The sequence below is a fragment of the Ascidia mentula genome, chromosome 5 (genome assembly GCF_947561715.1).
Source record: "Ascidia mentula chromosome 5, kaAscMent1.1, whole genome shotgun sequence".
In the NCBI taxonomy this organism is placed as follows: domain Eukaryota; kingdom Metazoa; phylum Chordata; class Ascidiacea; order Phlebobranchia; family Ascidiidae; genus Ascidia; species Ascidia mentula.
The window spans coordinates 2,517,940-2,545,939 of record NC_138570.1 but is presented as its reverse complement, the minus strand read 5'-3'; the positions used below and the strand labels follow the sequence as shown (position 1 = coordinate 2,545,939).

General features: G+C 38.2%; 3 protein-coding genes across 7 annotated transcripts; 2 read left to right on the top strand and 1 right to left on the bottom strand.

Moving 5' to 3' along the window:
- The first annotated feature begins 1,383 nt into the window (after window positions 1-1,383).
- On the top strand, window positions 1,384-17,352 carry LOC145903611 (uncharacterized). The gene is made up of 21 exons (XM_082991705.1): window positions 1,384-1,596; window positions 3,047-3,210; window positions 3,342-3,438; window positions 3,635-3,800; window positions 5,106-5,227; window positions 5,571-5,855; window positions 6,120-6,317; window positions 6,510-6,695; window positions 6,901-7,091; window positions 7,697-7,814; window positions 8,566-8,892; window positions 10,117-10,205; window positions 11,237-11,387; window positions 11,918-12,069; window positions 12,367-12,487; window positions 12,643-12,786; window positions 13,139-13,270; window positions 13,638-15,005; window positions 15,137-15,280; window positions 15,735-15,838; window positions 16,083-17,352. The coding sequence occupies exons 1-21, from the start codon at window positions 1,524-1,526 to the stop codon at window positions 16,398-16,400; spliced, it is 4,650 nt and encodes a 1,549-aa protein (XP_082847831.1). The 5' UTR covers window positions 1,384-1,523; the 3' UTR covers window positions 16,401-17,352.
- Window positions 16,957-22,918, bottom strand: LOC145903614 (uncharacterized). Of its 5 annotated transcripts, none has more exons than XM_082991708.1 (14): window positions 22,598-22,918; window positions 22,386-22,492; window positions 21,767-21,921; window positions 21,372-21,465; window positions 21,135-21,312; window positions 20,957-21,075; window positions 20,095-20,355; window positions 19,698-19,919; window positions 19,405-19,581; window positions 19,163-19,338; window positions 18,986-19,103; window positions 18,055-18,855; window positions 17,701-17,853; window positions 16,957-17,512 (listed from the first exon to the last, which is right to left on the bottom strand). In XM_082991708.1, the coding sequence occupies exons 2-14, from the start codon at window positions 22,438-22,440 to the stop codon at window positions 17,394-17,396; spliced, it is 2,628 nt and encodes an 875-aa protein (XP_082847834.1). In that variant the 5' UTR covers window positions 22,441-22,492; window positions 22,598-22,918; the 3' UTR covers window positions 16,957-17,393. The 5 variants fall into 5 exon arrangements, with proteins under 5 accessions (XP_082847834.1, XP_082847833.1, XP_082847838.1 ...); XM_082991707.1 differs by having other exon boundaries at window positions 22,660-22,918; XM_082991712.1 differs by having other exon boundaries at window positions 19,698-19,904; window positions 22,660-22,918.
- Window positions 22,919-23,569: 651 nt separating this feature from the next.
- LOC145903615 (uncharacterized) lies at window positions 23,570-27,189 on the top strand. The gene is made up of 11 exons (XM_082991713.1): window positions 23,570-23,702; window positions 23,830-23,984; window positions 24,041-24,137; window positions 24,519-24,696; window positions 24,781-24,899; window positions 25,146-25,412; window positions 25,483-25,686; window positions 25,759-25,941; window positions 25,994-26,169; window positions 26,241-26,358; window positions 26,562-27,189. The coding sequence occupies exons 1-11, from the start codon at window positions 23,624-23,626 to the stop codon at window positions 26,882-26,884; spliced, it is 1,899 nt and encodes a 632-aa protein (XP_082847839.1). The 5' UTR covers window positions 23,570-23,623; the 3' UTR covers window positions 26,885-27,189.
- Window positions 27,190-28,000: the final 811 nt, after the last annotated feature.

The window sequence follows — 28,000 nt, the reverse complement described above, 5'->3', positions numbered from 1 at the left end:
ACTTACCTCGGGTGGTCAATATTCTTTGCCGGGTTTCGAACCGCCGTTATACTGGACACAAATCTGGATCAGGTTTTCTGCTCGATATGTGGGTCGTGCGCCTCGACCGGTGTCGTCAATACCTTTTTCGACCCAGGATAGCTTAACAATCGTCCGGTGGTGATGTAGGTGTGTATGCTGACATTGTGCGGCGAACAGTTACTGCGTCAACATCCACAAGGTGTCGCAATTGGTTCGCGTAGTTGCCAGACGACTTTCTTAGACAGACAGGAGCAGTAATTCTAGAAGGGGCTGGGGTGAACTTTATAATTGTTGTTTCCTGTTTGCTCGTATTTTTCAAGTAGAGCCAACAATATGTGAACAATCTCCATGCAGCTCACTGAAATCATGTAAACTACATTCCTAAATGTTTTTTTTTGCTCAGATTTGGTCTAGCTTGTACTTTTGACTGTGTACTGAATAATCAAATATAAATGAAACTGTAGGTGAAAGCAGTTACACACATAGCCGCATGGTGGCACTCATGGCCAGGTCACTTCAAAGGAAAAAATGTAAAGGTACAATAATCTTTTCGGGGATCAAATGAGATTGTGGGGGGACGGAGCAACACGAAAATCCCTCAGTATCAAAACAAACAATAATATTCATAGTTGGCTGGTCTTGGTTCGAGGGTGCCGTAACCGGTGCATCCCCTCTCGCGTGGCCTGCTCACAGCTAAATCCTAATATACAAGGTATACCAAGAACACGAACACTATAGAGTTATACATTAGCAATAAAGCCAATAATATAGCCGTGTATGCAGCTGACTTAACAATTACAAACTACGAGATCGAACTTTTGTACGAACTGTAACTGATTGTAGACTGTCATTACTGCAAAACTTGACATATATAAATCCCATCACTGCATGGCTAGAACAACCAGTCACAAAAATCATCGGCATGACATCACAAAGCAAAGGTAATAAGACTTTTTAGTGCATAAAAATTTTTTGTAGTTATTGATATTCTTGGACTGCTACAAGCAACAACTTCTGGCTCTAGCTTGCGTTGAATGGTCTACGGTTAAACCAACTTGTTTTCAAGTAACCTACACCTATAAATTTGTGTTAGGTGTGATTTACATCGTGTTTTTGCTGCCTCAAATAAGGTCCGCTTTTAGCTGTGTCGTGTGTTGGCGGTCTTTTTGTAAACAGATAGAATCAATTAGGCGCCGTCCTTGTGCAACCTGATCAACCCTGTTGGTCCACTCAGGCAAATAAAATGACGCGGGCGCCGTTTTTTTCGCAAAAAAATGCGTTCGCGTTTTGTATTTATGTGATCGGCGCACAGAGAGGCATGGTTTACCGCGCTTGCTGGACTCTACTGATGCAAGTTTGTTGTGGAAATTTTTAGTGCTGTGCAAGACAGGGCCAATAACAATCCATTTGTTCCAGATTTGGAGTATTACAGTTGTTGCTGTTGTTAGTAAAGCAAACTTGAAATTCAGAATCAGGTCTGATACAACTTACGTGATCAAACTATGTCTTTATGTCCGTTTTGTCGAAGTGTATTGCTTGCATGTTTGTTGTTGGGGTACACAGAAAATTTTTGCGGTAAGTTTATGTTTTTTACTTGGTTATCTGCACCGTGACAAAACAACACCTCGTTTGATAAAATATTTGTGCGAGATATGCATGTACATGCGTTTTACAGCGTGTTTCTTTGACAAATCCTTTGTTTGAAGCACAACTTGTTAAACGCGTCAAATTGAATACAAGTTAGGAAATGTTAGCTGTAAATATTGTGTGTCCAACATGTTACGTTGTGACTTGCTGCTGTTGACTTAAACCCGAAATGTATGGGTCAATGGTGTCATAACCAAGATCATTTGAAACTGATCTATTGTCTGTAAACAATAGGTTCCAAGTTGAAAATCTTACGCTAAAGCAGTTTGCTTGTGGCGCAATCTTGCTTGTGGCAACGCAGAGATATCGACCACTTTGCTTCAAATGCCTTTTGCTGTGCGCCTAAACTGTGTATTCATATCCTGTATTTTTATCTTTTAAATTTGTTTGTCACATACAAGTTATATACTGGCACTAAACCGATACGCACCCGTGGTTACCTCTGTTTCAGTGAATCGTTGAAAATGCTTTACGCGTGAGCAACCTTAAAAGGTGATCTACGAAACTTTAAACCTCTATGTTTACATTAGCCAGACTAGAGAAAGGGTAGAGGGGTGCCATTAGCCCCTTTGAGACTGGGTAGTAACTGAACATGCTGTTTACGCAATTAATAAAAGCACCAAGTGTTCAAAACGAATTGTCCCCGACGTGTAAACGTAATTGCCACAAGTTGTTTATAATTGCACCATGGTTAAAATTTCCCACACAGACTCGCATTTTCGAGTTGACTTGACGTTGCAACATGGGATAATCTAAATCATGTGGATATACATCCAAAGCTCTTAGTGTTTAAAGCCAACTAAAGAATAATTCATAAACCTATTAGTTGAATTTAGTGGTTTTGAACTGCGCAATCGCCGTCGGGGTATCAACTCATAGTAAATTGAGCTTTGCTTCCGCGTTGCCAAGTCATCCTTAAAGCACATTGGCATGTCTCATGAGGTGTGAAATTGCCGAGCGTATAAGTTAACTTTCAACAAACGGTTTCGGCGACCTTACGAGGTGGTTTCAGTATTTCCAGTCACCAAATTGTGTTTTCCCTACGTGACAGCAAAGCATGAAATTCCCCAAATCGAGTTTAACAATCCTACAGACTGGCGGCGAAATGTTTAATACTCTGTGTCTTTCCATGGTTTGAGATACCGCATTCCCCAGCACGCGCGGATGCGGGGCAAACTAGTTTAGCTGGCGCCAGTGGGGTATAAACGAATTTTTGTAGTGTTACGATATAATGTAACAATCTACTGAAGTTGACATTTCATCCCTTCGAACAATCACATGGAACACAACCAGCTGTGCATTGCATTTTTCCTATCTTTTGTCATTTTTCGATCGTACGAATCGCACGCTTAACTAATGATGCGTTTATGCGTTGTAGACGCCCAGGCCCTGCACGATCCCGTTGTAGAGAACGTTACGAACAGCGGTTTCGATGTCAGTGTCAATATTACTGGACTCACCGAACCCTCGCTGGTCTACGCTCCGCACCATAATCCCGGCCTTACCAAAAATGTTTCGCTCAATGGAAGGAACTCTATAAATGTGAGCAAAACCGCCCTTTGATTTTTTGTCCTGCGTTATTCAAACTTGCACAATGCACATGCATTTGTCGGTTTCCATGCAATATAATGTCAAGCCCTAAACAGTATTGCCAATATTTATGTTTGTATTAGGTAAACAGGCTTGCTCAAAACACATTGTACGAAGTGAAATTGCGAGGTGTATCGGTTGGTCAGACGTCGGAAAGCAGTGTCACATTTGCAAGAACAGGTGAGCACTTGTAATTCCTTTTCTTCATTGTTTTCACTTTTTTCGCAGTTTTTTCGATTAAGTCGCACTGTGCTTGGTGCTGCTGACACATTATATGACCCTGCATATTAATACTGTTTTACCAAATTGTTTTCGACTAAGCAGAGAATAGTATTGTCCTTCTCTGCGAAATATCGTAACTGTTACGTTTTCTTAGCACCATCCGGGACAGCAGTCCAGTTTGTTTTGCCGAGACCGACTTTCGCGATTATCATGTTGGAGAAGACGCCTGGAGCCACTTCGTGGGAAATTCGTGTCACCCATCCTGCAGGAAACTCCACTGTCTGCAAATGCAACTTGGGAAACCTTGCATACGTAGCTGTGTAAGCCGATAGTTTTTAATGGAATCTTATGTTAACATAATATATGTAACCAATACTCGCAAAAGTTATCCATTTAAACCCGATACCTTCGGCTGAATGACTAAAATAAACAACAACAAAAAACAACAACAAAAAACAACAAAAAATATGTAAAGTTTAGATTGTGAGTAAACATGCAACAACCAAATACCATTTCACGAGATCCACCGTTGCCAAAAATCTGATATAAGAATAGTTATATTAAAAAACATTGTATGCACTGAGGTGGTGGATGGTGGATCTTGAAAAATGGTGTTTGGTTGCAAAAGTTTACTCACAATTTAAATTTAAGCACAATTTGTGAGGAACTTTCTCCATGTTCTTAAAATATTGCACTGCTCACTTCTGTACATAGAGGAAAAGAAAGGGGGCTGGCCAAAGGTTATCTTATCCAAAGATTTGTCTGATCATCGTAACTGCCTTAAGCACCGTTTCCCGTTTCCCGTTTAACATTGCAATAAAGGGAACAACATTATTTTGTCCCCAAAAACGTAAAACAAGCATCGTCTGTCTGCGGTCTTTCCGCCTTTCGTAAATTCTGACGTCAGCCAACTTCTAAAAATACATCTCCAGTGCCCCAGCCCTTTTCCCCCTGCGCACGCGCTCACCCTCTCATGTTCCAATTCCATGCGAAGCAAGAAGTAACCACTTGGCGTTGGGGCCAACGTACGTGCATCGAAACCCATTCGTATGTGCGTCTTGCGGTTTCGAAACACTTTAGTCTCTTCTGAAGAGAAGCGTTTCTAACGCTTTAGTGTCTCGTGCAGTGACGTAACAGAAAAAGTTTCCGAACCGTATACGGACCACATTTGTCAAGAGGAAATCGTATTTAGCAAACCGAAAAGACTATGCGCTAAATCAAATGCGTACTAACAGGTCGGGCGATGTTCTTTTCTTTTCGCTTTTAATTTTCGATACGATTTGATGTTACTGACGTTAGAAATATTAAATGTATTGCAAAGTGTGGCACTGACAAACCCACAACGGTAAACCTCCGTCTTCGAGGTTGTATCAAAATAATACTGTACACATTGAAACGACCACACTATGTTTAGGTGCAAATAACTGGAGTTGATTACACGAACTAGAAAAGCCAAAGCTGATATGTTTATCATTGTAAGCAAACATTTCAAACATTACTGTGCTTATCATCAGTGATGTGGACAGTGGTAATGATCAGCATTTTAGCTTTCGTTTTTTTCTGTTTCTCGCTGTTTTATTTGTCAATCCGACGGAAATCCAATCTTGTTTTTTTTTTCGTTCCAGAGCAACTGGTCTGCAGCCAAACACGGAATATGAAGTGGAAGCTCGAGTTGCGCAAGTTTACGACCAGCTTAACTTCACAGTCCAGCAAAGCCCGTTTGGCAATAAGACGACCTTCACAACAGGTGTGCACAGTGTGATGTGTGACGATTTATTCAAGGAAAAACATCTTTGTCAAGCAAACTATGGGGTTAAATTAACTTTTGTGGAAGTACTCCACTACAACTTCACAACTAGACAATTTGGTCGATTGTTTTTGTACAAAAAAATGCGGTGTTTTTTTTTTCATAAAGTCAATATTTTGGTAAAAAAAATTGTCAATAGTCTGCCTTTTTTCCAGTGGATTTTCACTCAACAATTATCAACGAAACTAAAATGTCCGTCTGTAATAAGTTTCCACAGCTAAACATATCCGAAATGACATCACATTGTTTCTAATATTACGACGTTTTGTTCTGTGTTTTCTAGGTCGTTTGTCGGTATTCGGACGAGTTGTACTGAATGCGAGTTTACCTATCTTCGACCCCACAACGGCTACTTCAGTACAACGGCAATTGAACACGTCTTACGCTGGAAACACTAATACTGTTCATAGTATCAAGTTGCTGCCGATATTGAACACTACCAGCTCCACCAATAACTTGCAATACGCACATTACGAAATACTAGTAAACGATGTGTCTTCGCCGAATACAACAGCTCTGGTGATACCAGATACATCTTTATTCACTGACTGTCAACTGAGTTTTAATTGTAAGCGCTTTGTATAACAGGCCACTTATTTAAACAATAGGACACTTGCATGGCAAGAACCAAAGGTTTTGTACGTCAATAAGTATGTCTGGCCATAAAAAATTAATAAACAAGGAATACCTAATAACTTAAGAGTATGTATTGTGGTGTGTGTTTTTAATGGTTATTGTTTTCTGTATTGGATGAAATCCGATTCGAAAAATTTACTCGATGACATCGGATCGGGCGGCAAGACATTTGGTTTATTTACTGCGTTGTTTGCAGCGACTTCTCTCAAATATGGTTTTATCAACAACTTTCAATACACCCTCACCATTTTTCTTCTGTGCCAACCCGATCGACACGACGTAAGAAACTGGGCCTTGTTTACCGACCACGGCATAGAGTCACAAACAGATTTGCTACGAACGGAAAGTGAAAATACGGCTCAGGCAATCCAGAACATTTTGTTCAACAACTCAGGTTTGGCTTTGCTTTGAAAAAAACACCCAACCATATTACTTTATCAGTGTTTTTACTAAATATAAAGAAAGATTTATAAAAAATCCGTGAGCATTTCTCATACAGATACACGAACCTTTTGCACAGATTTTGATTCCAAAGTCTTTAAATGTTACTTTCAACCACTAATCGTTTTCTCGCATGTTTTCTCAGTTGTTTATGATAACGACAGGAGGTCGGTGATATTTAACCTGACTTCCAATCGATTGTATGGCTTCGCACAAGACAACCTGGTTCCAGTTTGTTCCAGCATGACCTCTCCTCCCTTTTACCGAAATGCTTATGAAATTACCAATTCAAGTCGGCCTGAAAACGTGTACGCCCTTTTCCACACAACAGGTTAGTATAAAGTAGGAATGTTATCTCAAGGACTGGAATAAATACAAGGCAAACTGTATTTATTTTCGGTCCAAAATCTGTGTTTACGTATTTTGCCCGCGCTTTCTTAAACAATGGAAGATTTCTTCGGTCAATAACCTTTTGCATTCATACCTGTATTACACACAGATATTCAAACAAAACTTATTCGGATTTCTTTCTACAGACGGTGGAAATCTTCCCGTTCCCAACTTTGTGAGCAATCCTCTCAGTAGCGGATCTGAAGTTCGAGTTTCGTTTCCATCAAACGTGCTGGAAAGAGTCACAAAATACACGTTTACCTACATGGCATCGGACGGAACACAGACTTCAACCGAAATTACTGAACAGTTTATCGATCAATCCAACAACTACACGGTAACTTAACTCCTGGTGCAAGATATTTTTTGTGTCGTTCCAATCTTCATTCGTATATAATTGGCCTATGTGCGCAAGAGGAGCTTGACCGTTTCAAACTCGAACTTTTACATTTTCCGAAATATATTACTTCAACCGAAATTACCGAACAGTTTATCGATCAATCCTATGATTACAAGGTATACAGTCAAGTGCTTTTGGTGCATTGTTAGTATCGCAGTATGAACTGAACTGCGCGGCGCCCAACGTGATGGTGGACCACGTTTTCTGACTAGTCAATGCTAAAATATGTCAAAAAACACAAAGAATGGTACCAAGCTCCAGCGGTTTACTTGACCTCGAAATGTCATATATTTGATAACAGTAATGCAAACTGTGTGCCATTTACTGTATAAGTGGCGAAGAAAACTTGAAACTGGAACCAAACTAATGCATCGGGACAACGACCCGTATCTTTCCGTTCCACTGCTTGCCTCGATCAAGCAGACCACGATTCTGTCGCGTGACAAAATAAATTTCATGTCTGCCTTTGAGCAGGTTTCGATAGAAATCATTAAGTCTTGCTTTGTCACATTTCAAATTATAACTGCTTTGTTTTCATGCAGGTCGTGTTACAAGGTTTGAGGATAAACAACGTCACGACAGTGACTGCTTTTGCTGAATTCCGAGATTCTCAGGGAGGGAATTCCTCTCAACAGCTAGGAGTGTTCGACGTTACAACAGGTTTGATTATAAATATAGTTTGAAAAAGACGTTAAAAGTTACAAATGTTTTGTACATTTTATAATTTTCCTAAATTTTTTTTTCATATTATTTTTTTTTCCATATCTTATAACGGCAAATTATTTTCCATATCTTATACCGCACCTTAACCTCACCACCGATAAATCCAACTTCGTTCCAACTTCGCTTCATAGACACAATTATTACAACACCTCGCTATTAACGCACTTCTGATACGCTATAGATTAGACGTCATATAGTAGGCTTTTGTTTAAATGTGGAACACAGCAGACAAAGGCAGTCGAGTTTACACCTCACCGCACAGATAAGGAGTAATGCAATTATTGTTCAAGTACGACGTCAACCAACTCTGTAATGCGCAAGATACGCCTACGTTCGCACAAATTTAGTCAGCTGAGAAATTGCTGTTGAAGGTTTTTTTTAAAAGTTTTGCTTGCCTAAATTTAAAAACACAAAATCCAAAACAGCGCATTAATCATTTTTAATTATGCTACAATAGAGTAAGAGTATTATTGTAACGTTTTGTATTAAATGCTTATATTAATGAAATGACCATGCTTTTCCTGCATTTATTAACCATTTATTTGACTTTTACCTGTGCGCAGATTATGAAGAAGATTTCGTATGAATCGCTAATAACGTGTGTGTTATTCTTGTGTAGCCTTTGTACTGTACACTACATTCAACTTCTGAACTACAGTCAATTGATTTTACGTTGCTTTGATTCCAGACAAGAACGAATGCATTACGATGTCGGAAGTTTGTCATGGCAACGCAACTTGCACCAACACACCGATGTTTAGTTACACATGCACGTGTAACGAGGGTTATAGTGGCAATGGAACAATATGTGGAGATTATAATGAATGTGCAAATGGAAACCACACCTGCCATGATAATGCAAACTGCATCAACACATATGGAAGCTTTACTTGCATGTGCAACACTGGATACACTGGCGATGGAATGAATTGCACAGATATAGATGAATGCACATCCGACCCTTGCACCCAATATCAATACTGTGTAAATACAATGGGAAGCCATCGCTGTGAAAGTAAGTTCGCTGGGTTTCGATTTAAAGTCAACGATCGATGGTTGTTGATTTTTTGACTCCATATCCGTGGTCCCCGAAGTTTTTGCGGTCACGGGTTCCTTTTTTTGATAATATTAAGTCTGTGGACTTAATTTACCCATGCCTTTGTGTGAAGCAACAAGTGGGAATGTTCAGAAAACAATTTTGTTCAGAAACTGACCAACAAAGTACAAAAACAAGTATACACAAATGCATATTTAAAATTTAATGAGGAAGCTGCTCTTATGCTTCCCCATGGAACTCCAACCATTCCACTCGTCCTTTAGCAACCACTGGGCAATACATATTACTGTTTATAATTAAATGCAATCAAAAATTTAAATGCAACAATCACCACCTGCACTGCCGAGATCGTACAGGTTGAAACTCAATCTAATGTATGTGCTTATTTCATGTAACTTTCCGTAATATTCAAAACTCCCTTTAACCACGATTTTAATCCTGATTAAGACTAAAAGGCCAAGACCTTCACACGAAATAATATATTGTCAGTAGTGATCATTAGGTTTACTGGCATGACATGCAGCCAAGCTGGCGCAAAGACTGTTTCTGACAAGACGTAGCGAGGCATGGGTAATTCTGCCTCGTCATTCCATATAGCACGAGACACACAAGCATTAGTAATTTACACTCACAATACAAAACTAAAAGGGTGTTTCCATGAAGGCCTCATTGGAAAGTTCCTACTCTATTGTTTATGACCAAAGATATTTGCAACAGTGATTGAATGTTAGCCAGCGTGCATTCCAAATTATTTGAGGAGAGTTGTTTGTCTTCCCCCCTGCCATTGTTGTCATATATTCATCTCAGCTCACGTATATTTCGAGAATCTCATTATTTATCTCCTTACAATGAAAGCACTTCCCCCCTTTCCCTCCCCCCGCCCTCCTCTTTGTCCGATGCTCTTTTACCGAAATCCAAAAAATCCCCTCGCACTTAATCCTGTGTGGATTGTCCTCAAACAATCTTGTCCAAACAAAAGGTTTTCAGTTTGTTTGAACGGGAATTTCTCGCGGTAAGCAACAAATCATTTAAATGCAACCGTTGCGATTTTTCGTTTAAGCAACAACTTATGGTGTCTGGTTTCCTCCTGCATGATTCCCATGGTTAAACCTTTCAGAAAAAAATTCGCAATTAAATCTCCACTTTTTAATTTTTACGCTGTTTGTATTTGTTTTGTTGCAGATATTCCAACTCCGACCTTGACGTTTCTGAATGTAATGACAACGTCGTTTGTTGTGACGTGGCATGCTATTGACAACCTTGTTTACGAGGTAACTATGATATTTGGCTTTGTGACGTTTTCAAATGACCTGTATTGCCTTATTATGCCTCATTCGGTTTATAACAGCAAATGTACGAACTGTACGACAGCACTTCATAAACCAGCAAGCAATTGACTCATATCATAAACAGGATTTGCCAAATTTGGTTAAACACAGGTGTTGGATCCGCCCATTTACTTTAGCGATTCCCGGTACATCGTATAGCGAGGCCGCCGAATTTCGCCAGACCGTAAAATTTTCCCAAATGACGCATCGTCAATTCACGTGCCGTCTCGCATGACTGAGTGTGCGCGGTCACGGTGATGTCAGCCTCCGCCGTGAAGACTTATCTCACTCAGGGCAGCTTTCTATGATTTTTGGTCGCTTACTTTCGTATTTGAATGGCGCATTTCTAAGTCCGCTTTTCTATGTGAGATTTATTAAAGCTGCGCAAGTCTGATGTGCAAAAAATTATAACAGCATGCACTATAACATTAGACTTTTTAACAACATTAGACAAAATTTCGTACCAGTTTTCACAATTGCGTGCCATTTAGGTATAATCGCCACAAAAATTTTGACTTTATAAGACCCAGTTCCGTGGGGTGTCATTGCAAGGTTAGTGTCCACAGTCCTTGCGTATCATTTGCCCAGATTCCTTTTACTCGCGATTGCACAACGCAGGGCACGTGTGCTAAATTTGTCACGGCATTGGATTAAAAATGGCACGCGTCTTTTCATCTGGAATGTTAGAAAACATTTTCCAAGTGTGGTGCTTAATTATATGTTGTTTTCGATTGAGCGATTTTGCAAACAGGTTCTAGGATATCACACCCTAAACAAAGACCACAGAAATGTTTGGCATGCGATGGATAGTGTACTACAAACATGTAGGTCGTACCACTACTTTAGTTGTACACCCCTGCCTTTGCTCTTTACTAATGCGCAAAGTCGGTTGCAACAAAATTGTGGTTGAACAGAAGAACAATAATTAGAACCACAATAAGATTTGTTCTTCATGTTTTCTTTGCTTTGATCAGGTTTCGGTCACTCCTGTTGGCTCTCCAGTGAGTTTCTCAACAGCATCGACTAACATGACAACTGCAGACGGCCTCGAACCCAGCACTGAATACTCGGTCATAGTGAAAGTCATGGGGAAAAATGTTTCATCGAAAGCGAGCCAATATACACGTAAGTTAATGATATGTTGAGTTTAATATGAGATCTGCTAATGCTGTATAAATTGTTGACCAATGTTATGTGATTTTGGACCTGTCAGTAATAGCAACAGGCGATCCACGAATACCGATAACACGAGAAACACGCGTTTTTTGGTTGCTCACGCCCCAATGCATTTACCGATACGTGGGTGGTTTATTTAATCCAAACCCTTATATCCTGTTCGGCTCACAAAGCTACTCGCTCGAGTAGATGAAGCGAAACCTTTATTTTCCAAATTAAATACAAGAAGTTCCACTGCTGTAAACGAGACAGTTCAACAGCAATTCACGCGTGGTTGCGGGTGCACCTGGACCAAAGGAGAGGAACATTTTTTTTCGTTTTCTGTTCACGGTTCGTTGCAAAAACGTCCTCGAAAACCGTCCGCAAGCTTTTCCGGTTAAGATTTGTCCAATATTTGTCGTAAAATGATGAAAGTTTGCATCATATCTCAGTTTAGTTATTGGTCCCTTTGAAGTGTTGTTAATCTGTTGTATTTGCAGAACCCGGAGAAGTGGGAAACTTTCAAGTTATCGAAGTTCGTGACATTTCTGCGAAGTTTAACTGGTCTTCAACTCCTGGGGGGTCCCAACTAGTGATCAGCCTTAATCCAACGAGCAAGAAAAGGTCAACACCAGTTTCAGTGACTGAAAGGGTACGAGGAAATGACTGAACTATATTATTGGGTCGTGGCGGTGATCTAAACTTCCTCGTCGAGTTTTTGCTAAAGTTCATTTGTTGTCGATGCAGTCTACCATGTAATGTTTTATCTTTACGAGCTGTCTCATGGTGAAACACTTAACATTCCTCTTTTGGTGAAAAACTCGCGCAAATTCTTTGTTTCATTTTAAACCACCAACTTGGTGTTTCACTCACAGTGGTAAATGCTGAAGGACAAAATAAGGATTTAAAAAAAATTATTTCTTGTAATTATTTATCATATATTCAACAGTTCAATGGCAACGAGGGAACTGTCGGAAATCTGATATCATCCACAGTATACATGGTAGAAGCATATTTTGAAAATCTCGGTGGCACAGGAAATCGTCAGTCGTCGATTCTTTTTCAAACAAGTGTGTTTCGTAACAAAATAATACATTTCATTGACTTCATAATGCCAGAATAATATTATAATATTTCAACATTTTTCTTTGACGACGGGCACATGGTTGACCAAGAGGAGGTTTTAAATGTAAGTTTACCGTTTGTTGACATCAAGTTCTTTTAGGTCCTTCTCCTGTCACCAACCTTCAAGTTGTATCTCTTGTTGAAGCGGCGCAAGCACAGGTTAACGTCTCATGGACGCCACCTAGAGGCGCAGATTTTCATCGAATTGTTGTTTCTGACTTCAACTTAACTGAGACCACTACTGGTAAGAATCACGAGTGATCGCCAAATCATGCAAGAATACTCGAAACATAACATTTGTAACGCATAGGTGTTTCATGCAATCGCATGACAGACAAGGATAGCCCTACTGCGCAGGCCTTTACCTGGCGATCACAACTATCGTATTTAGATCAGTTGTATTGTGTGTTTTTATCTTTTGATATATTTATCTCGTTTCCAAAAGGGAAATCTTTACTATATTTAACTTCATTTTATAAAAATTTCGTCTTCATCGCATGTAAAAGTAATAAAAATTAGCATTTCACTCCAAAATCTACAAAATCAGACCTTTGAGTAAGCAAACTAATAAAAGCAACTTGTTTTTTTCCTTCAAGCCTCTTTCCGGATATTAACCTTGGAGCAGAACAAGACGTTTTCCATTCAAGTGTTCGCTTGCAACAACGATTCTAGTATAGGTTCAACCGTAGTAAGGTGCAGCGACCCACGAGAAAGGAGCATCACTGTTGGTGAGTGGTGTTAATTTACAAACACAGTATGTTAAAATATGTTTGTGCTCTTGAGGCCGAACGGGACTAATCTGATTTTATACGTTTATTATTTGTATAGTGTTGTTGAAAGTTTATTTTTGATGCGATTTTGCCTTGTTCAGTAGCAGGAAACAATTGATCTGCGTTTTGCAAACATTCGTTGACATTTGCATAAAATACGCAACCTTTTATGGTTTATGTAACGACAGATTAAACATAAACCGCATTAAGCTCTAGTCTTAAGCCGAAGAAAAAAACAAACTATCTTTGGTATTGAAACCGCGTTTATTGCAATAACACAAAAACTAAAGTCGAATTTTATTATCGAACTTACGTTTCATTTCAGGAGTCACGTGTAACCCGACTTGCCCCACAGATGCCACTTGTACCTTGAATGGATGCGTCTGTGGTTCAGGTTATAAATACAACAACACAATCTGTGAAGACGTCAACGAATGTTTGAACGTCTCAATTTGCAATCTAACATATGAATGCAAAAACCAACCTGCTGGGAGTTTCACTTGTGTCTGTCCGCAAGGTTTCACAGAGACGGGGTCGGTATGTGTGAACGTTAATGAGTGTACAACTGCCACGCACAACTGCACAGGCAACACAACTTGCCACGACACACCTGGTGGGTTTGTGTGTTGCGATGTGGGCACGTCATGGAACGGAAGCGTATGTGTTGATCTTTGTGATAACGTCATGTGTCCATCCAACTCGTCTTGTAACCCAATCAACAGCAGTTGTCAGTGCAATGCGGGGTATGTCAACAACAGCGGCGTATGCAACGACGTGGATGAATGTACTCCACAAAACCCTTGTGGCAACGGCACATGTACCAACCATCAGGGCGATTATTCTTGTAACTGCAATGCGGGGTTTGGTGAACAGAACGGAGTATGTGTTGCCGCTTGTAGCGGTGTTTGTAACGGCAATGCTTCTTGCAACTCCGAGGGCTCCTGCGTTTGCAACACAGGTTTTACTGGTGACGGTACAACCTGCACCAAGCTATGCGAGGCTTTCCTTTGCGCTGAAAACGCCACGTGCAACATCACCACCGGCGATTGCGTTTGCAAACGTGGGTATAACGGAACGAACGGGAATTGTTCGGATGATAATGAATGCGAAGCCACACCCTTGCCGTGTGGCAAAAATGCCGTTTGCACCAATTTGCCTGGGAGTTACAATTGCTCTTGTCCTGGAGGCTACGCTAGCGACGGCAAAACTTGCAACTTGCTTTGTGGTACGCAGACCTGCCATGTAAATTCCACCTGCGAAGTTGTGAACGGCGCGATGAGATGTCAGTGCAGTTCGGGCTACGTGGGTGACGGTACCAATTGTACTCAGTGCGCAAAGGACCTACATATTTGCTACCCGAATGCCAACTGTACTGTCATCGACGGAAACATTGAATGCTCTTGCAACACTGGCTTCTCAGGCAATGGAAACTGTTTTGACGTCAATGAATGTCTTAATCAGATAACATGCCACGTAAATGCCACGTGCCACAACAGCCACGGTTCTTACAAATGCACATGTAACCCTGGTTTTACCGGCGACGGTGGCACCTGTCAGCCGATCCCATGTCACCCTGGTGCTCAGGATTGCTTCTGTGGAAATGAGTTGTGTGCCTCTGAGCACTTTTGCAACCAGAGCACATCAACGTGCAGTTGTCAAACTGTGCAATTTGCAGCGACAAACTTTACCTTGGGTGAGTGTTGCATAAAATAAAAGTATTCAACATTTGAAAAGATTCTGCAGCAGAAATGTAGTTAAAATCTGATGAAAAGTTGGGTTTTTAAATGAACGTTCCTTCATCTTACACTATGTGCGTAATTTTAGACGACATGACGTGCTCGGTTGAAGTCACCGGCGACTGCAAGAATGTTAGCTTCGCTTGCAAGTACAACTGCACGGAACATGAAATCGTGTGTACCGGAATCTCCGCTCCAATCCCTGTCCAGAACAGTTCTAACTGCAAATGTGGTAAGTAAAATAATAAAATACAATGTACATAGGAACATAACTCACGGTTTTGTACATCTTTAATATGAACAAAATAGCCCATACAATTGATAATCTTTATCAATAAATCTACAATCGCCCTTATTTGCATTGATAATGATTGTAGAACACAATCGAAACGTCTGCATGAAGTTTTCCAACATTGTGTTGGCTATTTTGTTCATATTAAAAATACAATGTGTTTTTGTAAAACAGTAAAAATAACGGTTTGCGGTAAACTTTAGACTATACAGCTGCTTGTACTGGCAATGAAACAATTTATCTTTGAAAATTGTTTTAAAATTCTGTCTGATGAGCCTAGGTGCCCTGAATAAAAGACGTGGATGCCTGAACATTAGTGTCAATAGTTTTTTTTTAAATTAAAGCTTAGCTTATGCGAAAGGGTAAAACTGCATTTGTAACTTTGCAAACCCAGACGCTGGCGTGAACCTTGCTGGAATTGTTGTGCCCGCAGCAGTAGTGGTTTTGCTGCTCATAATATTCATCGTGTTAGTATGGAGTTATCAGCGCCGAAAACAGGTAATGGCACTTTTTGCCACAGTGTCTCGTTTTAAATGCCTTTATAGTTAATGAATATGCAAACAAGGTTTTAGCAAGCCTATTTTGTTTTTATGTGTTTTTGTTAAATGTTGTCCAATATGTAGAGTGATAGGAAATGAAGTACTGAAAATAATTTCCCTGGTGACATTGTGATTAATTAGTTGTTAGATTGTAATAAAAAAAAACTACCACAAACACTGACCATGCACATTTCTGCTGTCAGAGAGGAAAGTACAATGTATACAACCGAATGAGATACTGGATGAGGAGAGGCGTTGGGCGTTATTCGAGCAACAACGGAAGCAGCGTTCTGGCGAGCGAATTCAACGATGGCACCGTGGGTTCTGAGAGTCCGACAAGCTTCAAAACCTCGGACCCAGGAGTAGAAAACGAAACTTTCGTATCAGACTTACCTGACGTGGTCGGTGGAGCGGAGACCCCTCCCCCTATTCCAAGGAGGGACGGGGATTTGTTCGATGATGAATCTCCGTATGCAGAAATATTGGCGTCCGAGAACGAGATTGAATCGTCGCCGGTCTGATCAACTAGCAGAGCCCTGCCCTGACTAATGTAACTGAAACATTCAGGAAATACCCTTGATGGTGTTTACGAGGGAACGGTCTTATTTCTTGAAGGCAATAAAACAACTGTGCACGCGTCAGACAAATGCAGTCCTTGTTTATGTTTTCCAAGAAATTTATTAGCGTTATATTATGTGAGCGTTTATGTACCGTGGTTAACCACCAACACCACTAACACATGTACTGAAATTTTTCTTTTATAAAAGAAATTATTCTGGTATACTTTGTAACAAATTAATTGGCGTAAAAGTGTGCACTTGCGTTAGTGATTCACCTTTTTTTTTTCAAACCACATTTGCTTCACAATTTATTGTTTCGAACCATAAAAAATGCAAGCAGTAACTTGTAAATACGCAAGCACTTATTTTGACAAGACCTCAATATTCATACTTAATTGTATAATGTGTGTTTTATAACCATGTGCTACATCAAACTCCTGGATATTTACAGCTTATCAAAAAATATAAGGCTACTTTGCATAAATGACGATTCTAGTATTCTTGAGTAATTTCAATGTTTTGGTTTAACAATGAAGCTAACTAGAAACATGTCAAGTTTTCGTTTTTTTTTCATTTACATTCTGCGCACGTTCTGACCCAATTATTTTCCCACTTTGCACGCTTCTGAAAATATATAGTGTTGTTGGTTGTTTGCTGGTGAGAGTTGGTTTTATATATATATTCGTTTTCGTTTTTCCGCCTATTATACAGCTTCTTTTTTGTACATAAAACCAGTTTTGTTTATGAGCAAATTTTTTAAAAATGTCTGGTGCTGACTTTGTGACTAAACTTTTGATGCAATCTCACCTAATTGGTTTGATTGTTGCTGCAATGAATGTATTGGTAGAGAACAATTTTGCAACTTATTGTTTTATAGTTTTACACACACGCGCAATAAAAATAATAAATGCAATGTTGGCAGATTAATGCAAAATTTTTGCAATGACAAAATTTTCAAGCGATGTATTTTTTTTCCCTTCTTCGACAAAGTATCACCGCTAGAACGGACACTCCCAGTATCAGAATGACTGCCACAATTGGGACGACTATTATCACAACGTTTAGATTTGGACCTGAAGACGAAATACAGTTAAAGTGAAATTCTAATACATCTTAAAACGGGCTAACGGTAGTTCTGAAGATAAAAATGAGGACAGACGATAATACGATGGTTATTGGACATGGAAGTGCTATCCAACGATTTTTCGGTTAGGCATTTAGTCCATCAAGGATTGGTTATTATTTTTATAATGAAACAAACCTTCAACACAGAAACAAGTTGGCCTTTCGACACCAGAGCTTGTAATATTGCCGATTCGGTCGCAGGCAACCACGTCTTGGTCACAATTGTATGAGCAACTGATGCCACTTGAAGAACAGACACCGGTAACTTCAAGTGGACACGTGCACGTATCTGGAAATGTTACTTTTAGATGGAGATGAAATCAACTGATAAACCCATTTTATCCGACGTAATTATACAAGACATTTTTTTATATAAAACAAAATCTATGACTGTTACATAGTTCGTTCAATTTTAACGTAGGCCTACTATACTTATCTTTGTGAGTGATAAATTTAAATAAAAGCAACAAACCTCTCGACCAAAGCTTACCGCATTTCGTTTTGCACGTTTTGCGTGACCGGCTGAAGTTTGCCATAGCGAGTTCTGCTACAGAACAAAAGCATGTCAAAGTTTCCAGAGCGCAGAAGGTCTGGTGAGCACACAGATGACTTCCGCACATACAGGGATTCGTACTGTTGTCACATGACACAGACGTACAAGAGTGGCACTCGGGTACCACTAACTGGCACGTTTGACCGTTACCAGTAAAGCCTTCGTTGCACAGACAACTGCCGTTGATTCGACTACAAGACGAGTTAGACGGACACATGACGTCATCACAAACACCAACACATACTCCGTTCTGTTCAGTAAACCCTGCATGGCAGTTGCAAGAATAACCGCCCTGATGGTTAGTACATGTGCCGTTGCCACAAGGGTTTTGTGGAGTACATTCATCCACATCGTTGCATACGCCGCTGTTGTTGACATACCCCGCATTGCACTGACAACTGCCGTTGATTGGGTTACAAGACGAGTTAGCCGGACACATGACGTCGGCACAAACACCAACACATACGCTTTCGTTCCATGATGTGCCCACGTCGCAACACACAAACCCACCAGGTGTGTCGTGGCAAGTTGTGTTGCCTGTGCAGTTGTGCGTGGCAGTTGTACACTCATTAACGTTCACACATACCGACCCCGACTCTGTGAAACCTTGCGGACAGACACAAGTGAAACTCCCAAAACTGTTTTCGCAGTCATATGTTTGAGCACAGGTGGATGTATTCAAACATTCGTTGACGTCTTGGCAGGAATCCTCACCCAATTCCAACCCGGATTGACATGCTGTTAACACAAAGTTTAAAATAATAAGACAAAAGCATGTTAGCACTGCTGTTTGATTTCTATGACGTCTTTTAATAAATGTAGATTTTCAAGGAACATGTTTTGCAAATACAGTACTGTTTTGACTTACCGACAACGGCAGTAAAAGTTTCAGAACATGTAGACTGAAGTTCTCCACCAGCGGCTCGAGCAAAACCACAAACCATTATTTGGTATTTTCTACCTGGTGTTAAGTTTTCAAACTCAACCTAAACACCATGTAAAGACAAGTTGTAGATATAAATTTATTTTTCATGCTTTATTATACCTTGTAGTTACTGGAACTATCCAACATGCTTTCTGTTATAACACGTCTTGTTTCATTCAAAGTTATGTTAAACATTGTGGCCCGAGGCAGAATAGTGGAGGAGAAAGTTATAACAAGAGCATTGCTACCCGTATATGAATTCACATTAAAATGTGCATCCACCAATTGTGCAGGTCCTACATTCAAGAAATTGTTTTCCATTATGATTTCATCAAAAATCTAAAGAACAACAAAAATCATACTAGTGGTAAATAAAATCGAATATTTGTCTTGGTTATTGGATGTTGATAGTTCTGATGAAAACAGGCGGTCATAAATATTGGCAGCATTTGATCCATTACAAGGTTCAACTAAGTAATCTTGGTGAATTGCATATATATTTCCTCTATTCAGTGAAAAGTTGAACGATCCCAAGGATGCTAAAAATACACAAATATATAATTAACAGGCCAAAAGAATTAACAAACCAAGGGCCCAAGCAATAAAGTACCATAAAATATATTAAGTTTATTTATTGTATTTTGTTGATTCTTACCAGCTGCTTTCGAGTCATCCAGTCTTACAGTTTTAACACTTTGTGCATTTGAATCATTACTTAAAATGGAACCAATTCCAATGAAACCATTTTTGTTGTAAAGAGACAACGATTCCATTGCACTGCTTATGCACAATGTATCCGCATAGACAATTTGTCTTTCATTGACAGTTGGTCTCAAAATGCCGTAATTTGTATCCTGAGATACTGTGTAAAGGGATTCTTTTAAAAGCATTTTTTTAAGTTTCAATATGTAATAATAAATACAAAATGATATTATGTTTTACTAAAAGTTTAAACTTTTACATTTACTTTGCATATATATACATTTATATATGTTGACTTAAACTCAGTTTTGGTGGTTCCATTAATGCAAATCCACTAATGATTTACTCACCATCAAACCTCACAATTGAATTAGCATAGAGTGATGCATTAACAGTTGCCAAGTCCAAAGCTGAAATATTAGGTGGCAAGTTTTGATCAGATAGGAATATTTCATGTTGGCAAGTTGAAGAATTCAAACTTAGTTGTGGAACCACGTTTACTTTCACGACATTGCTTAAAAGAGTTCGATAAGAAGCAGCCAAATCTGCCTCTTTTGATGTAGTGCAATTACCAGATAGTAGGTTGACGGACCCAAATACTGATATCATATCTGCAATAAATAAGATATTTAGCAAATTGGTCTTTTTCATGACTAATACAACCCTACAAAAATAATAACTACTGCCATAAACAAACTTTTTATTTGTTACCACCTTTTTTGACAGACAAAAATGTTGCTTTAAGTGTTTACTGAACCCTGTAGCAAACCTAATTGTGGATAAGCAATAAGAGCCAATAATGTTTTTTATAGTTTTATAAAAAAAACAATCTTGCTTTTTATTGCTTATCCATGATTTTTTGTGCCGCGGAGCCAGAGGACTTTGTTGCTTTCAGCTTTTGCTTGGCCTTGGTTTGTTTCCAGTGGGTTACACCTAGTTTCGTATCTAATGGTTTATGGTGGATGTTTAATCACCACAGTGGAAGTGTTAATGGCTGTTCAGCTGACAAGATCATTGTAAGTCACACCACAGCTGCAGTAATTGTGGATATTTACTGTTTTCTTTAAAAATAACAATATGTTTATTCAGAAATATCGGTAATTTGTTTTTTTCCAATATTTACCTCGACTTAACGCTACAACATAGTTAAATTGCTAAATGTTGCCCTTTTTTGCATAAAATCTCAGCAAAAGTTGAAAAGTAACTTTGCACCTGTTACAACAGTGTAGACTGCACCATAAGGACTTTGGGTAGAATTGTATGCAAGTTCTGCAACTTGAGATGCTCTTGCCTTTACAGAATACCTGGTGTTTGGCATCAGGTTCAGAACCCTGTTTAAGAAATATACACCTGTAATTACCTTTACCACTAAATTTAACAAACTACCCACGTTGATATGTAATATGATTCAACAACATCATCAGGTACTGCAACTACTCTTGTGTCATCAGTATTGTTTGCATTTGTAACTTCCACTTCATAAGCAGTAACTCCCGGAATTTGCTCCAAAAATATAGTGACGAATGTTGGTGTTGGTATGTATGACAAAACTTCTACTCCATTTGGTGCTAAAAATATTAATTTTGTACTTCAAATATTTGTTGCATAGTTCTTTAAAAAGTAAAACCTGTTCTGGCAGTTGTTTGGGCACTTGAGATGATACTACCATTGATTGCAGTGACAGTTATTTTGTACAGAATATTACTCATCTTACCTGATATCTATTAGGAAAAAACAGCAAAATGCATGTATATGTGCCACAAAAGTTATTTTGTTTGTTTTAATGACATAATTAATACTTGGTACAAATGTGTAAGTTAAATGGTAAATTTATAAATATAAAAGTCAAACATTTTCCAACAATATTTAAATGGACCGAACAATCAATAAAAAAGTGTAAGCATCCTATCTGCAACTAATAAACGTTTGTACATTTTATGTATTTGAATTAAACCAGCAAAAGAATTGTTGTTTGATTTTTAAGGATTATTTGTTAAAACTGTATTTGTTTTAAATTCTTACTCTAGCACTTGTGAATGTAGATGAAATTCTTGTGTGGTCGATTGGACTGTGAATTGCTTCCACAGATATATTGTAAAAGGTAGCATTTAAAACAGGAGTAAATTCCACAAGAAATCCGTTTGTTGATTGGTCATTAATGTTTATTGATTGTATGCCTGTAAAGGAAAAAAAACCTTCACCACATTTTAGAAAGCTCAGCATTCTGTTTATTAGATTTCAGTTAATTTTTTATGAAATTACTGGGCTCTAATAGTTGTTCGATATTTGGCTTGCCCGCATGTAGAAAGATGTTGATAATAGTGCATGTGATTAGCTGTAAATGGTGTTAAGTCCAGGAACTTTTAAACCAGATAAACGTTGAAACGTGACACCGAAGCTCTTTGTCGCTTGAGCTAATTCTAAAAAAGCTTTTCATTACAACATGGGCTGCTGCTTCACTCTAACCGTACTTAATGCGCTCTCCACGTAGCAGATTTGCGCAAAAGATTCTTTCGCGAATTAAACAAGTCAAATATAACGTCATGTACACTGGTCCAATTGGCCAAGAAGAAATGTAACTTTGCGCTTCGTTAAAAGTAGTAATTTAATTACAAAACATCTCGCTTAGTGATACACTTACCTGTTGTACTTTGCGCCTGAACCAAAATCTCTATCAACATAAAGACGAAAATCATTTTAGCAAAATCTTGCGCCTGTTCGCAGCGAAATTGCTTTTAATTTCGTAACCTGCAAAGAAAGGCTATACGTTATTCATAAAATTCCTGCTTTAGAATGGGTCCATCTTCGTTTCGTTCTCATTCTATACTTTTTAATCACTCTTTAGTACATTACCTTTCCAAATCCAGTGTATTTTTACAAAAATCCTCGAGTTCATTAACTTTTTATTCGCAAACCTGATTCGAGTTGGTGCAAATGTCAACAGATCTGTAAATTTAGACGATTGGCTTTGACCTACTCGAATGCTGTCGATTGTCGTTTCCATAAACTTGGTATGTCCTCCGTGTTGCGGCACAAACAAACTACCATAAACTTTTGAAACTCGAGCTGCGGCACGATACCCACGGACCGTGTCTTTTATTACGGCGGACTTATTTGTCCACAGCTCGAAAACAACAGGCCAAGTGGAAGGTACTTCGGTGACGCTCGCTACCATTTGGCGTCGCACGGGACTGGGACGGGTGTAAAACACGAGCTTTCTGAGCAACGTTCTTTTGTTGTGTTGCGCCACGACTGGCGTTAAACGAAGCACAATGAGCAAACCTAACGCTTTAAGAGGCAAATGTATCATTTTCCACATAATTCCAATCATACAAAAATATATAGTTATTTCGTGTCTATCTTTAGGTGAAATTCAATGTATTTCGTTGGGCTTTCAGACAACATCAGGACAATTAATGGAGATTTTTTTTAACGGACATTGTTAAGCGAGGTTATACGAATGCGTGGGGTATTCAATGCCAACTAAATATCTGACACCACAATGATTTTTACTCCGTATTGGCAAAAAGATCACGCACTTCTTAAATAACAAACAACACGGTAGTTTGTTACGCTACGTTTTTAATTTTTTTGGTACCTGGGTGATGTGAGATAGGCCTACACTGTTTTTAAAAACCGACTTTACAATGCCACTGGATGGAGAATTAGAGAAAGTCTTTAAAATGAGTTGTCAATACATGTCTATAAAGGCATTACATACGCAGGTAGGTGACGCGGAAGTGAATAGTTTAATATTTGCAGCTGTCATCATTAGTAGGAGGAGAAAGCTGTCATGATTTGTAGACTCATTGTAGAGAGTTTGTCTTGTACAGCTGTGCTTTTGTTTTCCGAGCTTATGTGAAACAAAGTTCAGAAAAAATGCGATCATCTGGAATGTTTCGAGTCAATATTTTCGTATTTGTTTTATTTTCAAAAGTGACTTGTTCACTTTTACCAGGTATTGCAAGAAAAATATTGCAAAATATAATACACATAAGTTGTCTATGTATAAAGTATGTTTTCTATAAATGTCTAAGGGGAACTCCCTTGTGGAGCAATTGTCAACATTTATTTTTGGTTTTTAGCTCCGACAAGGGTATATGTGACAAATTCAACAACAAACAGCTTTACAGTAAATATAGAAAAAGTATTTGTTGCAACATCGTACAATGTCACGTACATTGCATTTCACAATTCATCAGACAGCGGCTTTCAAACATCATCGTTGCCAAACGTTACGGTAAGAGTATTTTGATGAACAAGTTGGGTGTTGAAGTTGGCTACTACACTTTACAGATTACTGGAAGAAAAAGTAACATTCTCTATCAAATATCAGTTTTTGTTTTAAATGGGAGCAGTGTTTCTTATAGCACAAACGTATCTGCTAGAACAGGTACAGTTTTGTTTGTATTTTACTCAAACATTTTGGATTTTACTTTTCTTTTACACTCTTTTATCGCTCCTTAAAGACGGCAAGCGCATTAAAAAACAAAAATTTATATTATTAAAAACCGTTTCAAAGTTTTATTAACCCTTATTTTCGAAAAATCAGTTTTGAAAGTTAACTGACAATCCTACTCTGAATATGGTTTGAATACATTGAGGATTAAAAAATTCTTACCAACTAAGGTCTTGTGTCTCCCAACATGTTTGAGTCTAGTCTCAAAAGAGTCTAACATAGTAAAGAAAGAGTGTAAACAGAGGGTCTTCGCATGCCAATGGTTGCAGACTTCTGTTGTAGGCCAACGGGTAGCTTATTTAAATGTACTTTCAGCACCAAATGGAGTGAAGATTTTGTCATACATACCAACTACAATATTCATAACAATGTTTTTGGAGCAAGTTCCAGGAGTAACTGCATATGAGGTGGAAGTTACGAATGCAAATAATCCTAATGATACAAGAATAATTGCAGTACCAGATGATGTTATTGGATTTTTCTATGTTTCAGTGTAAGTGATTTTATGTATTTTAGTGTATGCTTGTATATATTAAAGCATATTAAAAACCAACTAGTGTGTTTGCTTCTTCAATAGAATAACAGGCTTAATGCCAAACACCAACTATTCAGTAAGAGCAAGAGCCTCTTCAATCGCAAACGAGACTTATTTGTCTAGTCAAAGTCCATATGGGCCCCAAACGGTTGTTAAAACAGGTAAGCATTTAGTTTTGCGATGGTTATTTGTATGTTCTTGTTGTGACTTACATCACTGTTGACCAACTATACATTTAAAAACATAGAAATGCTAAAAAAACAGTTATTCAGTAATGATCCTACACAGTAATAGGGTAACATATAGACTATGTAACAGCCCCATGTTAAATATTTTGTCTAATTATTGTGAAAAAAAACTAGTTTTGCAGTTGTAGCATATGCACAGTGCATTTTGTATTGTTCCAGACATGATATCTGTATTTGGATCGGTTCTTCTTCTTGTTGGAAACTGCAGTGAAACCACAGAGACAGATTTGCTTGCTGCCTATCAGAGCATCAAAAACAACAGCAACGTGGTTAAAGTGAAAATTCTTCCAACATTACCTTCTACCCCAGCTCTTTGTCAACATGAAATATTTCTTTCTGATCAACATTTGCCCCCAGATTATAAATCCCTTAACTTGAGTGTTGTAAATGAAACACGTTATGGAGACTCAATTGTAAAATACAATGGTAAGGTTAATGTGGTTTGTTTTGTGGAAACAACTTATATAAATGTTTGGATGCAATACTTTTTCTACAGAATCTTGGCCTGATGTGTATGGTGTAGTACCTTTAGACACAACAACAAAATGGTTTCTTTATACTGGATACGATTGTGGAAGTACTTCAATTGAGACGTTTCTCCTTTACGACAAACACAAAAATTTGGATAAATATTCCATTACTACTATTGCACAAATGGTGAAAACGTGGTTGGTCAACAATTCATTTGCAAGCATAGGAAGTAAGCTGCATGTGATATATTTGGAAAAGCCTCAAAGATTATTTTTTGGTTGGACTAAAATTTCGGCTATAGATCATAACTCTGGAACCTACACGAAAGAGTTGAATGGAAGCACAATATATGCTTTTCAACAAAACTTCTTGGTTGAACCTTGTGTGAATGCTTCACTCCGTGCTGGCATTTATGACAGGATATTTTCATTTGAGCATCCAGTAACAACTTATCAGGATAAATATGTCTTTCTTCATACTACTGGTAAATAATCCTCTTTTAAAGGTTACTTTTTTAAATTAATAAATTCTGTTAGGTCCAACTTTTATACCCGAAGAATCATTTATATTGGTTTGTTTATGTAATGACTCAGTCCTTGGCATAATATTTTCTTCAAGCATTTTTACTCGTCCAACTGAAATTAGTGTAACTGTCAATGGAACCACTAAACTTTTGACAGAAAAACACTTGGATAGTTCTGTTAAATACCAGGTAAACACTTTTCACCATTCTCTTTTAAAACATATTTGAAATACCTTGAACATGCCTGAATTTCCATGCAGGTTTTGTTTAAAAGTTTTTGTGCCAACCAAACCTACCACGTTGTTGTGAGTGGAAAAGTGAGGACAGGAATTGGGAAAATACTCCCCACTGTGTACACCAATTTTACAAGAATTGCCAGTCAGTATTAATTCAAAGTCAAATAATTTCTAATTAACGCATCAAATTTAAACCCGCAATGTGTTCTGTGTCACTTTTAACTGCAAATATTAATTTGTGTTTCTACTTTGTTTGATGACAAGAGTTTGTGTATTTTATCCAGACTATTGCTATAAACAATTTGCCCAGTTGTTTAAAATGTTGAAATTAAAAACCATTCACAGGGGAAGACCCTTGCCTAACGGGCAATAACAATTGCTCTTCCATTACAAAGTGTCAACTAACAACGTTTGATTACATATGTACTTGCAACGATGAGTTTACTGGCGATGGATACAATTGTCATGATGTCGATGAATGTGCAATGAACCCTTGCGGTTTAAATGAAAGTTGCCACAACACGGAAGGAAGTTTTGTTTGTATCTGTTCACGTGGGTTTACGAAGGTTGGGTCGGAGTGTGTTGATATCAATGAATGCTCTCAACCACCATCAACAACCTATAGAATTAACCTCGACTATTTCTCACTTTGTATCACGGTTTACTAAAATACCGCGATCTCTTCAAGTATCCTTAGCCCCCCTTGTTGTTTTGTAACCGATAGTATGCACAAAAAGTTGAATAACAAGGAATACAAAAAAATATTACTTGGTCGTTTAGGACAAGTGACTGTTAGCGATCATTGCAAACGTATTACTTGTTCATTTTGTATTTCAAAGCAGGCTTTTGTCTCATAAGTTCCTTTAAACGAAATATCATATAATTTACATTTAACTGAGTGATGTTTGATATCACGTTGGCAATATGCTTTTTCTTGTATTTAATCCATGTTGTGTTGCTGATTCCTACCAAGACGTGAAAAAATAAATAATGAAATATGAAAATTTCATAAATGTGTTGTTTCCAGTCGAATCAATTGAAAAAAGGAGAGAAATAAAATTGTTTTCAAAACAAATCGATAATCACAAAAGTTTCTTCAATTAAATGTAGGCAGGCTTTCAAACGCCCGTTTGATCGTAGTAGTTGTAGCGTACAATTTACGAAAAGATTTTATCACTTCGAATCTCGTGTCCTTATTTTTTCATTATTAGCTTTAAACTCTTAAATACTGACAACGTGTTCCAATACGAAATATATCAAAAAAACTAGTTACCTTAGAACATTTCGATAGGTTTATAAATGCATTTTCGAAGACTTGAAAATGTAGAATGTTATATTGCTGCTTATTTCTAATGCCAACGCAGAAAAAACTGCATACTTTCACATAGCAAGGCGTGATCGCTGTAATGCGAAGGACTGTGGCAATCCAAGCAATATCACACAACGATTACAGGGTTTATTGGTATTGCACCCAAGGCATTACAGTCGATTTAAACAAAGTCACTTTGTTTTCCCACATCCATACTTGCATTTTAGTCAGCTGCTAAAAGAGCCAACTGGTTCCACCGAACAACAACGATCTTTCCAGCTAAACAGTTTTTCTTCTTTGTTTTTATTTATAATCGTTTCATACAGTAGGATAAAAAAGTAAGAAAAATATTGTAGAGGTTTGTGTCTGTAGGTATCAAGTTAGTGTAGACAATCTGTTTAAAGCGGCTTAACGCGAATAAAATGTAAGCCTCCATAGAGCGAAATCCGAGCCTCCAAATGCTCTTGTATAGTGA